Consider the following 12,135-nt stretch of genomic DNA (forward strand, 5'->3'; position numbering starts at 1 on the left):
AAGACTGCTTCTCCCTCTCCCATTCCCCCTGCTTGTGTTCCCTCTCTCGCTGTGTCTCTCTCTTTCAAATAAATAAATAAATAATCTTAAAAAAAAAATCTTAAAAAAAAAAATTCTTAAACTCACAAATTACTAGTAACAAAAAATTCATCCTTTTACTAAATATGGCTATGTCATGACAATTTAGTTTTATTTTTAAAAAATAAGTCTCTTGATTTAGCTGGGGCCTGAGGGTTAAGAGACTAGCCACTGTTGTAATCAAAATGATGCATTTATTCAGGGCAAATCTTAATTTTCTTCATCTTCAGAAGAAATGCCTATAAATCTGAAGTAACGTCAATTTACTGTCACCTTCACTGAAACTTGATTCCTTGAGCCAGAGGAAGGTCCTTACTGTAGTTGATGGTACTAGAGGGGAAAAAAAAATGAACAAATTCAATGAAGGGTAGTACATACATAATATAGAATGTTTTATGCCATTAAGAAAATCTAGCATTTCTATACACATAACAAGGTGAAATGTCTAAGATACAAGTTGGTAAAGAAAAAAAATTAGGATACGAAACAAGGTTAGTACAGATCCAGTTTTATAAAAGAGAAAAGACAAAGGAGAGAAACACAGAAATCTGGAAAAACACGTATCCAATATGTTATTCATAGTCTTCAGGGCACAAGAATATGGGGATCCACTCTAGATGTCGGGTGCGCAAGGAAAGTAAAAGGAACGTAATTGATTTCAAAGAACAGGAACCAGGAAACAAACAAACAAAAATAAACAAAACCCCACAACAACAAAGAATGGGAACCAGGACAGCGTGCATGTGTCTGGGACTTAAGGCACAGCCAAAAGCACGTCAGAATTTCCAGACAGACATCAAGTCACTGAGGCTCTAAGGGGCTAAGTTTGGGAATCCACCTGAGGTTACAGGGCTAGTGAGAAGCAATAAATTGAGACTAAGATGAGCATCCTTGGATCCTCAACTTGTGTTCTTTCTATAACATAACATCACATGGGCCTGACCCACATATTGTTTTAATAGAGTTGGGTAAAAATATTTCCATCTAAGGGAAAGGAAAAACAGCATATAAGTGGGGCGCCTGGGTGGCTCAGTCAGTTACGTGTCCGACTATGGATTTCGGCTCAGGCCATGATCTCGGGGTCATGAGATCCAGCCCTGCATCAGGCTCTGCGCTCAGCGTGAGTCTGCTCGAGATTCTCTCTCCTTCTCTCTGCTCGTCCCCCAGCTCGTGTACCTTCCCAATAAATAAAGTATTAAAAAAAAAAAAAAACCAACCCCAAAATAGCATACAAGTAGAACAACCAACTCCTAGTAAAATTCTCCCTAGTAAAATTCTCCCTCACTAGCCACCGGTGTGCTGGGTAAACGAGCTAATGCACCGTCACGAGCCATGCTCACTCCTGTGGCCTGCAGGGGCCCTGCACACCTCCCCTCTGCTATTGCTCCTACCATCTGCAAGGGTGGTGGCCCCACCCAAGGAGAAAACTGAAAGTACAGCTTCTCCCACTCTCTCCTACTGGTTGACCTTCCAATGTCCTGCTCCTCTGGTGTCTCCAGACAGAAACCACCACCGAGACAGTTTCACAGTCGAGCCCTGGGCACTAGCTGAAGTGGGACAAAAAAGGGAGACAAGTAACAGTACAGGATGGATGCCCTGGGAGGGGACAGCTGCAGTTCGTTACAAAACCAAACTGAAGTGAAGCCGCACGGAAAAGCACATTCCAATGGCTCGAAGCTCAAACCCACCCTCCCAAAGCCTTTTCTTACCAAGTGGATCTTCTCATGTACTGTTTCCAGGCATCGCTACCAGACTCCCGGCCACCTCCAGTGTGCTTTTCTCCTCCTAGACAAATACACAAGAAGTTCACAGGTCATGAGCAGTTTCTCCGGGTGCAGCCTCTTCTTGGGAGCACGGAGAGAAACACACCGAAAGGAGACCAGAGCTACCTGACCAATAAGCTCCCATTTAGCTCAGAGTATCTCCTCTACAAACAAAAGACAGAGACCAAATAAACAGGAAAAAAGAACTAAGAGGGGGGAAAAAAAAAAACCCAAAAGGAATAAAGAGGCAACAAATTTGCCAGAAACAAAAGAAAACCAACCTTACCATTAGACCAGATATTAAGATGGGAAACTTCTGGACAGTGGAAATATAATTTTCTCATTTAAGCTTAGCTATACACAATTTTCAACAACATATATACACTGCTTTTATAATATTCTGAAATATAACATGAATGTCTTTATATCATAAGAAGGTAATGAGTCCATAAAACAAGAAAAGGATACTATGTACAACGTGCCATCAAAGCACAAGTCTTGGTGGTGTTTTTAGTAACAGCACAGGAGAAAACACTCAACAGAAGAGCTAGAAGAAAAATCTGAGCAGGTGTCTGGCTGGCTCAGTCAGTGCAGTGTGCGACTCCTGATCTCGGGATTGTGAGTTTGAGCCCCACGTTGGGGATAGAGATTACTTAAAAATAAAATCCTAGGGGCACCCGGGTGGCTCAGCCGATTAAGCATCCGACTCTTGATTTTGGCTCAGGTCATGATCTCAGGGTCATGGGATCGAGCCCTGTGTTGGGCTCTGCACTCATCGGGGAGTCTCCTTGAGATTCTCTCTCTCCCTCTCCCTCTGACCCTCACCCAGCACGCAGGCACTCTCTCTCTTCTCTCTAAAGTAAATAGATCTTTAAAATAAATTAAACTAAAAAATCTTTAAAAAAAAATGAGGAAATCTCCCATATAAAAAAAAAAGATGGAAAATAGGAGGGAAAAGATAACAAAAATAGACAATGCTTCAAGAGATAACATTCAAGTAATAGTTCCAGTAATTAGAAAAATTGGGGTGCCTGGCTGGCTCAGTCAGTAGAGCATGCAACTCTTGATCTCAGGGTTTTAAATTCAAGCCGCATACTGGGTGCAGAGATTACTTTAAAAAGCGGGGGCACCTCGGTGGCTCAGTCGATTAAGTGTCTGACTGTTGGTTTCAGCTCAGGTCACGATCTGGAGCTGGAGCATGGAGTCTGAGATTCTCGCCCTCACTATCCCTATGCCCCTCCCCCTCAACATTCTCTCTCTAAATAAAACCTTAAAAAAAGAGAGAGAGAAAAAGTGGAAGGGAAAAAATTTGTCAAAAATACTACCAAAACAGAACTAGCAAAAACACCCCAGCCCTGAAAATTATGAGCCCCAATACTCTAAAGCTAATCACTGGCCCAATGTCCAAGAAAAATTTGTACAAAGACCTCCACTGACATAAATAGGAAAAAATATAAAAAGAGAGACTGGAAATCAAAGTGGAGGGCGCCTGAGTGGCTCAGTTGGTTAAGCGACTGCCTTCGGCTCAGGTCATGATCCTGGAGTCCCTGGATCGAGTCCCGCATCGGGCTCCCTGCTCGGCAGGGAGTCTGCTTCTCCCTCTGACCCTCCCCCCTCTCATGTGCTCTCTCTCATTCTCTCTCTCTCAAATAAATAAATAAAATATTAAAAAAAAAAAAAAAAAAAGAAATCAAAGTGGACTGGGCTCTTCATCCACGATACCAGAAATCATAATGCAAATGAATAACAACTGCAAAAGTCCGAGGAAAAATTATTGCAAACTGTGCAGGAAAGACAGAGCAGGTCTGCTTGCAATATTGCTGCCTGTGGGAACCTGGCTGCTAAATAGTTCCCTACACGGACATAAAACTTCTCCTAAATGATAAAAGTGTCTCACGGGGCCTCAGCTGTTTTGGAACAATGTGGTTTATGTTAAACCCCTGCTTTCTCCTTCAGGGAGTCTGGAGTTTCGGTATATGCCAGGGAAAGGAGGCCTGGGTGACCAGCCCCCAACAAAAGCCTTGGGTGCTGAGTCTCTCATGAGTTTTCCTGACATGTCACGTTTGTCATCCCGATCCATTGCTGGAAGAATGGAGCACATCCTGTGTGACTTTGAGGGGGAGAACACGGAGAAGCATGGTTGGTTCCTCTGGTTTCCTCTTGACCTCAACGAGCATGATAACATCATGCCACACACACAGAAGAGGAAGGTTTAAGAAAGTTCATCTATGCTAACAGAGGGTCAACAAATAATGTCTAAAGTGGAGAAAGAGTAAACAGTTAAAGCACCCTACTTCGAAAAACTGAAGTAGGGGCACCTGGCTGGCTCACTTGGTGGAACACGCCGCTCTGGATCTAAGGGCTGTGAGTTCCAGCCCCACGATGGATGGAGAGATTGCTTATAACTAATAAATAAAAAGTAAAAAAAAGTAAGGAAAAAAAAAAAAGTAAATTTACTCAAAGTAGTTGCTGCTGGGAATGAAGCCGGAATAGAAAAGTGGGAGAACCCCCTTTCCCATTTAAAAATTATAACTTGCGCAGGCTCCAAGGAAGAAGAGTCAGGTGCACAAAGAAGTGTGGGCTACAAACGGAATAAAGGCCTGCAGGGGGAGAGATGGACACTGGTGCACGCAGGCCACCAGGGCCGAGCCTGAAGGAAAGCAGGAGCCTTTCATCAAAGTCGGCACACTGAATAGTAAGGGTAGCAAACACTGGGCTAAAACATTAAAAACTGCCTTGAACGATTTAAACTGTTGGAGATATTAATGCATGTGTGTTTTCCTCTACACATATATAGACATATATGTAAGTATAAACAAGGTAATCTGTTTTCACTATACTTCCCCTCATTTTTGGTTGTAATGCTTAACACACGATTGTTAGTTGGAATGGCTTTAAAAAAAAAAAAAAAAAAACTATTAACCATGAGAAAATACAAGCAGAACCCAGTGTAAAAAAACAAGTTGGTATTTTATCTAAAATAAAAGCTCATGTTTAACACTTACCACATCCCTTTGCAACCAAAAACCAGAGCTTTTCGTGTGACGGAATCTGGCTTATCTCTAAAGCCAGGGGTTCTTAATGTTCTTTGGGTCATAGACCATCTCCCCAAAAAAGAGATGCCACCATTTCAAGGGGTCACATATACTAAGCTAAGGGCCCCGGCTCCAGTGTGATGCTGTGTTTGAGAATAAAAAGTCGGATCTTGGACAATCACTCTGAATGTGGCACGTAAGCTCCTCTTAAGCATGTTAGAACAGATTCTTACCAGGTTCTATTATTTCGGTTTCTTGGTCAAACTTTTCTAAAAGCTACGACTGCTTTTCCCTTGCTGCCCAAATTGTGTCCCCTCCCCAAATCCCTATGTTAAAAACCTAACTTCCAATACTTTGCTGTATTTGGCAAAAGGACTTTCAAGGAGGTAATTAAGGTAGAAGTCACAAGCCCAAAAAAGAAGTCATAAAGGTACGGCCCTATAACAATAGGACTGGTGTCCTAGGAAGGGAAGAGGCACCAGGGATGTACGGGCAGGCACAGAGAAAAGGCCACGTAAGGACTGAAGAGAGGCCTCAGGAGAAACCAGCCCCGCCAACACCTTAACCTTGGACTTGAGAACGTCAGTTTCTGTTGTCCAAGCCACCAATGCCATGGTGTTCTGTTACGATACCCCGACCACCTAACATACTGCCCCCAGCATGGAAAAGGATTCTCTACATACCGAATGCACCTCCAATCTCAGCCCCGCTCGTGGGGATGTTGACGTTCACAATGCCACAGTCTGATCCTTTCGGTCTGTGTGTAGAAAGGGAAGCATGGTTGAAAGCAACATACAGGAAATTAAGAAACAAAACAAACAAAAAAACCCAAACAAAACCTCTAAGACTCTCGATGCTCAAAAATGGTCTTTCAACTATGATGGTTTCGTTTTCTTTTTTTGTAAGCCCATTCACCACACATATTAGGCTTATGTAAATTCCCAAAATAGACAAATTATACCCAAGCCAGCGAAAGATTCTGCCCAAATCCTTGGTAAAGATGCTACTTGAAAGTCCCTGTTTCACTTCATTATTCCAAGCAAAGACTTCTTCTTCATTCTGAAAGGACAGACAATGGAAGATGTTAGAGGACGCAGTGTTCAGGTCAAAGTTCACGATGGTACATTTCATGAGATGTACCAGTATAATTTCAGTGCACAAAAGTAAACCAAAATCTCCATCTCTTACTAATTGTTTCTCTTATACACAGCTTTGCGGGGTTTTTCCTTAACTGTACTCTGAGAAACAGAGATGAGGACATGCTTCCATTCAAGCTGCTACATCTAGGAGCCAATATTTACTGAGCTCCTACTATATGCAACCCACTGACCTAAGCACTTTGCATGCATTTAGGTATTTAATCCTCATCCAATGATACAGGTTTTATATTATCCCCAATCTACAGATTAGGCAAGATACACTAAATAATTTACTCAAGAATTCACTCACATACACACAGTACAAAACATAAAATTATCCTCTCTAGTCACATGACGTGAAACAATACTAAGACGATTTAAATCAAGGTTTTTAAAAAGCAGTCCTGGGGCGCCTGGGTGGCTCAGTCGTTCAGCGTCTGCCCTCGGCTCAGGTCATGATCCCAGGGTCCTGGGATCGAGCCCCACATCGGGCTCCCTACTCAGTGAGAAGCCTGCTTCTCCCTCTCCCTCTGCCTGCCGCTCTGCCTACTTGTGCTCTCTCTCACTCTGTCAAAACAAATAAATAAAATCTTTTAAAAATAAAAAGCAATACTATAATTGCAAAAACATGTGATTCTCATTATCATAGTTTAACTATTAATCATGGCACATTCAAACCTTGATTCGATTGCCAAATATCTGCTGGCATGGCTTGGGCCTGTCTCACGGTGGGAAAGGAGACCCTCTAGCTCTTTCCGTCTACTAAAACCCCCAGTCTCTCCATGGATACAGGTTACAACTGTATGTCTTAGATCGCTCATGTAGCTTTTCATTTGTCTGCTGATACTCAGCACTCAGGCTATGGGACTATCTGGTCCCTTCCGTGTGGAAGCTGACCATCAGGCCTACACAGCTCAGAACAGGTGACACGTGAAGGAGAGTCAGTCTCCATAAACTCCAATCCGGTCCTCAGCCTGCCTTGGTTTCCCTGACAGCGAGCCCGACATGTTCCACAGTATATAGTGTTCATCTCATCATGGTTTAGCCTTCACCTTCAAACTCCTACTAGCACAGTGACTTCCTAAAACCTCCCGAAAGGCTAACCGAGTGTAATTTCATATACCTTCATTTTCGTCTTCGCAGTTGTTTCAACATCAAACTCAAGAAAAGGGAAACAGAATCCATTTTTACCTTGAATTTAAAGACGTAAAGAATCGGAGCAAACGTCTCTGTGTGTGCAATGGACGCGTTGTGGGCCAGACCTGTCACAATTGTCGGTTCTACGTAATTGCCAGGACGATCCATGACCTTCAGTAGAGAAATAAAGTAATGAGAATGAAGGCATTTTGCTTTCTAGTACTTCGGGTCAGAGGACACAAGCTTTCCCTCTACTTAGAGGAGAGAAAAAAATAAACACCATTTATACAGATAAATTGTTTCCCCAAAGTAACTTTCCACCATGAACAAAAATCTTCTCTGTCTCCTGTTGATACTTAGTTGGTCAAAGAAAAATAGAAAAAGGAGCGAAGGAGCAAAAGCTGTGACATGTGATGCGAGCAAGTGACACTGAAAAAAGTGACAGGTGTTTTTTTAAAAAGTTTATATAATGTAAAAACAGGTCATCTATACTGTCTGAAGACTGTATTATACCCCATCTCCAAATTCCTACGTGGAAGCCTTAACCCCCCCAGTGTGACTGAAATTGGAGACAGACCTTCAAGCAAGTAATTAAAGTTAAATGAGCTCACGTGGGTGGGGCCCGAATCTGACAGAATAGAAGTCCCTACAAAAAGAGAAAGAGATACCAGAGACTTATTCTCTCCACACTCAACGCGTGGACACTGAGAAGGAGGCCGTGTGCATGGTCTGTGTGCCAGGAACAAAGGCCTCACCAGAAACCAACCCTGCCAGCACCCTGACTTTAGACTCAGTCCCAAGAACTGTGAGCAAAGTGAATTTCTATTGTTTTAATGACCCAGTGGAGCATCTGGGTGGCTCAGTTAGTGAAGCGTCTGCCTTTGGCTCAGGTTATGATCTCAGCGTCCTGGGATCAAGCCCCACGTGGGGGGCTCCCTGCTCTGTGGGGAGTCTGCTTCTCCCTCTCCCTTTGCCCCTCCCCCACCCCACTCGTGCTCTCTCTCTGAAATAAATTCTTAAAAAAAAAAAAACCTGTAGGTTAGTCAATACTGTCCAAATAACTGATTTTGTGGATTGTACTTAATTACTTGTCTTCAAAATCTCTCATGTATAGTATTACACATTTTCTTGCTTATTGATTTGACTCCTCGTTTTTCTTTTTTTTGCTGAAATTTCTTCCTTTGTTAAGAGAGGTTATCAGTTTCTAAATACCAGGATGCATATTTCTAACTGAGCTTTGTATTGCGCTGTGAAAGTCTTCTACACCGTTGTTTGTCCTTGGCATGTTCTCACGCATCCGTTGACAGACACTTCAAAGTTCTATGGGAAATGCAAAGTCCATGGTTCTGTGGGAAAGGAGTTCAAAACTCTGCACCACTGCATAGACCATCATGAGGGCTAAGATTTATATAGTATAAAAACGGGAATACTACATCAATGGAGAAATGAAACCCAACTGTCAATCCACTGATTAGACTAACATACTGACCAAACAAACAGCCAACCAGTTATGCTCATTATTCTCATTACCCTTTATGCCAAAATTGCCTTTATAACCAATTAGTTATGCAACAATAATGTTTTTGGTAAAAATGCTGGCAGCAAAGATGCCTATTATGGCCAAACTACCTAGGATCCCGTTTTTGATACCCTGCCTTTTAAAAGCAACCACTAAATACGGATTCTGACTGCTCTGAACACAGTCTTTTACTGTCCCAGGAAAAGGAGGTCTCCCTTCCATACAAATTCCCAGGGACTCAATTCAACAACCACGGCTCTGAGTTTCCTGTGCGTCCTTCCAGAAGTGTTCCATGCATTTTATGTTCTCAGTCACCAAAACACTGATTTCCCCCTTATAAAAGGGATGGAGAAAAGACAAGACAAGGGTCTCACAGCAGGAGACCCTTCACCCATCTGCCCAGAGCCCTGCTTGTGCCTAAGGAAGCAAAAATGTGTCACTACTAAGCTCAGGTGTCATTACCTTGCCACCATAGACCACGGTGCCACCTTCTTTCTTTGCTTCCTCCACTGCTTCCAGAAACATGTTCACTGCCTGTTTGGTGTGGAGTGGCCCATAGAGAACATTAGCTGCACAGAAAAAGGAATGCTCTTAATCTCACCCTGAATGGCATCATTTTATTGTTAGACGAGCTCTCTCAATGAACAGCCCCATCTCTTCATACAGCCCTCAGGTGTAGGGCAGGAGTCCGCAACCTTTCCCAGTAAAAGGACAGGAAATACTGAATCCTCTGCAGGACATATGGTCTCTACCACAACCACTCATCTCTGCGAGGGGGGCGAAAGTAGCCACAGAAGACACGGAAACCAGGGGGTGGGGCTGTGTCCTGACAAAGTTTCTCTACATGAACAGGGGGCAGGCCAAATCTGTCAACCCCTGGGTTAAAGGAATGGCTATCAAAGAATCAGAGCACTGCATTAAAATTTAAGATCCAGGGGGCCTGGGTGGCTCAGTCAGTGAAGCGTCTGCCTTCGGCTCAGGTCACGATCCCAGGGTCCTGGGATCAAGCCCCGCATCGGGCTCCCTGCTCAGCGGGAAGCCTGCTTCTCCCTCTCCCACTCCCCCTGCTTGTGTTCCCTCCCTCTGTCAAATAAATAAAATCTTTAAAAAAAACAAAAACGTAAGCTCCATTTATTCATGACCATGAGATCATTCTCTAAAAAGTTCACAGGCTCAGAAGCTGCTGTGGAATTCAATGGGAAGAGACGGATGCTGTTGGAATCCAGAGCCTTAAAGGGGACCAGGGGACAGAGGAAGAAGGGGATTCAGGTACGCCTCAGTGAGGAGGTGGCACCTTAAGAGCACCAGGCATGGGAAAAGCGGGGTGAAGAGCATTTCCAATGGAAAGGGCAGCAGGATGGAGCCTGGGACACTCGGAGCTCCGCGAGAAGGATGGAGAAGCTGGAGCTCAGGGAGCAAAGGAGCAAATGGTACACAGGAGTCAGGGTGGGTAAGAGGGGGAGGCAGAGGTCCCATCATGAGAGACTGTGAGCCGGACCCAGAGGGACTGGGAAGCAATCCAGGTTTTAGCTGGAGCAGTTAGCAGTCACTGGAGTGTAGGAAGCAGGAATGTGATTTGTCATCTAATTACATTAAAAAAAAAAAAATCACTCTGGCTTCTCTGGAAGGCAGAAGTGGAAGCAGGCAAGTCAGCTAGGTGACTCCTGCAGCCTTCCACGAGGATGCTCGTGGCTTGCACAGGAGTTTTAAAAGTGAAGAGAGAAAAGCTCATCCGAGTCATCCCATCAGAACACCACATCCTAAGCTCACCCACCAGCTGACATCAAGCACTGAGGATCCTAAGCTAGGAGCGGACGTGACACCCCAAGTGCCCAATAACCCTGCTTCTTATGTCCTCAGGCCTCTCAGGAAAGGAAAAACAGCAAGTATAAGATCAGAAACACTGGTAAGACCAGTTGTTAAAAACGAACATCTTTGAAATAAACCAGATACTCACAGTCCCATGGGTTCCCCACACGGATCTGCGCATAGGCTTTTTTAAGTCTATTTACAACTTCATCATGGATGCTTTCGTGTAAAAACTAAGTGAAAAAAGAAACATTCAGGAGAATAGTCAAACGTATAAATTTGTTAACAATGTGAAACTTTCCATAATTGTACTGATTTACAACTCATAATGGTTTTTAAACACTATGACCTCTGAAAACATAAGCAAATAAAGTATTAGATAATTTCTAATTCTAATATTAACTACATTAAGGCAAAATAATTTCCACTTGGTGGATGTTAGAAAAAAATTTTAGGCAATGTCTTTATCAAGTTTCTAAGGACCTATCTGGCCAAGCTTCACACATCAATTAAGCCTGTTTTGGTTCTAGAGTGTTTGACATCTTAATTACCAGATAACCTCAGGTTTACCTGTCCCTGTGGTAACTAGACATCATAGCAGAATAGTCGGCCTACTGATGCTGTGTAACACGCCCTTAGCCTCAGGCTAAGTAGGGCCCGGGAGGGATGTCTCAACCAGGAGGACCGCCCTTGGACTCACTCGAGGTAGGATGTAAGTTCCATGCTCTGCTCCCACCGACAGAGATGAACTTGTCAAGCCATCCATTCTCTGGGTTGGTCTCCATGTAACAAATAGATTGACAGTCATGGAGAGGTCCACAGTACTGGAATGGATTTTTCTACATACCATTAACTGTCCCTATGGAAACCACTCTGGGCAGTGACTAATAACATCCTCTAACATTTAACACTAAATATAAAGCCTGATTATGTACACTTGCCCCAACACACAAAGGAAAGTAAAACTCAGCCGAATAGACAAATGCTTGACTTCCATCTCATTTCAAATTTTACCATGTGATTATCTTTTGGAGTACCGATTTCTGTCTTAGCGTTAGCATAGTAAATGTTTAAAGCAAACAAATTCAATACATTGTAAATGTTCTATGAACATCCTATCTCAGATTTTTTTTGAGAGCTTCAACTATGGAACAAAGAAGGAAATACAGATAATCAATTGTTGTAAAATACATGAAAAATGAATATGAAAAGTTACAGAAAAAGGAGACTTTCCAGGTATCTTTTATTCTAATTTACATTATGTCAACCTTATAAAGAATTGGTTCATTCTCACTATGGGTGAGAATAAAAACACAAAGTCATGAACATCAGGGTTGTATCCCACAGAAAACTGAAATCTAGCTCAAATCTAAGTATGGAGATTAAACCTTCCAAACCCCACACACGGATGCTAAACCACATCCTCCCTGTATGCTCTTAATACTGATGTGTTCTAATCATTTGTGTGCAGACTACATATTCATACAGAGACAACAAACAAAGTCGTCTGCTTTTCAATAAACCATGCCATATCAAGTCTAGATCTAATACCAGACTTACAGGCCCAAAATTAAAATCTTAATAATATTTTACTACTTAAAGTGTTTTTATGAAAAAACCAAGGCTATCTTTCAGCAAATGATTTGCAAATTCTC

At 42.8% G+C, this 12,135-nt stretch overlaps 1 protein-coding gene across 2 annotated transcripts in view; it reads right to left on the bottom strand.

Annotated features, from left to right (window-relative positions):
* Window positions 1-252: 252 nt before the first annotated feature.
* Window positions 253-12,135, bottom strand: part of ALDH7A1 (aldehyde dehydrogenase 7 family member A1) — a 42,320-nt gene continuing 30,437 nt past the window's right edge. The window contains exons 12-18 of one of the 2 annotated variants that reach the window (XM_021701719.1): window positions 10,629-10,713; window positions 9,134-9,240; window positions 7,207-7,323; window positions 5,838-5,935; window positions 5,560-5,633; window positions 1,788-1,863; window positions 253-408 (exon numbers count right to left, since the gene is read on the bottom strand). In XM_021701719.1, coding sequence (XP_021557394.1) covers window positions 354-408; window positions 1,788-1,863; window positions 5,560-5,633; window positions 5,838-5,935; window positions 7,207-7,323; window positions 9,134-9,240; window positions 10,629-10,713 — 612 coding nt within the window. In that variant the 3' untranslated portion in view covers window positions 253-353. The remainder of the gene's footprint in view (window positions 409-1,787; window positions 1,864-5,559; window positions 5,634-5,837; window positions 5,936-7,206; window positions 7,324-9,133; window positions 9,241-10,628; window positions 10,714-12,135) is intronic. The other variant, XM_044917178.1, reaches the window with a different exon arrangement.

The sequence above is a fragment of the Neomonachus schauinslandi genome, chromosome 7 (assembly GCF_002201575.2).
Source record: "Neomonachus schauinslandi chromosome 7, ASM220157v2, whole genome shotgun sequence".
Classification (NCBI taxonomy): Eukaryota; Metazoa; Chordata; class Mammalia; order Carnivora; family Phocidae; genus Neomonachus; species Neomonachus schauinslandi.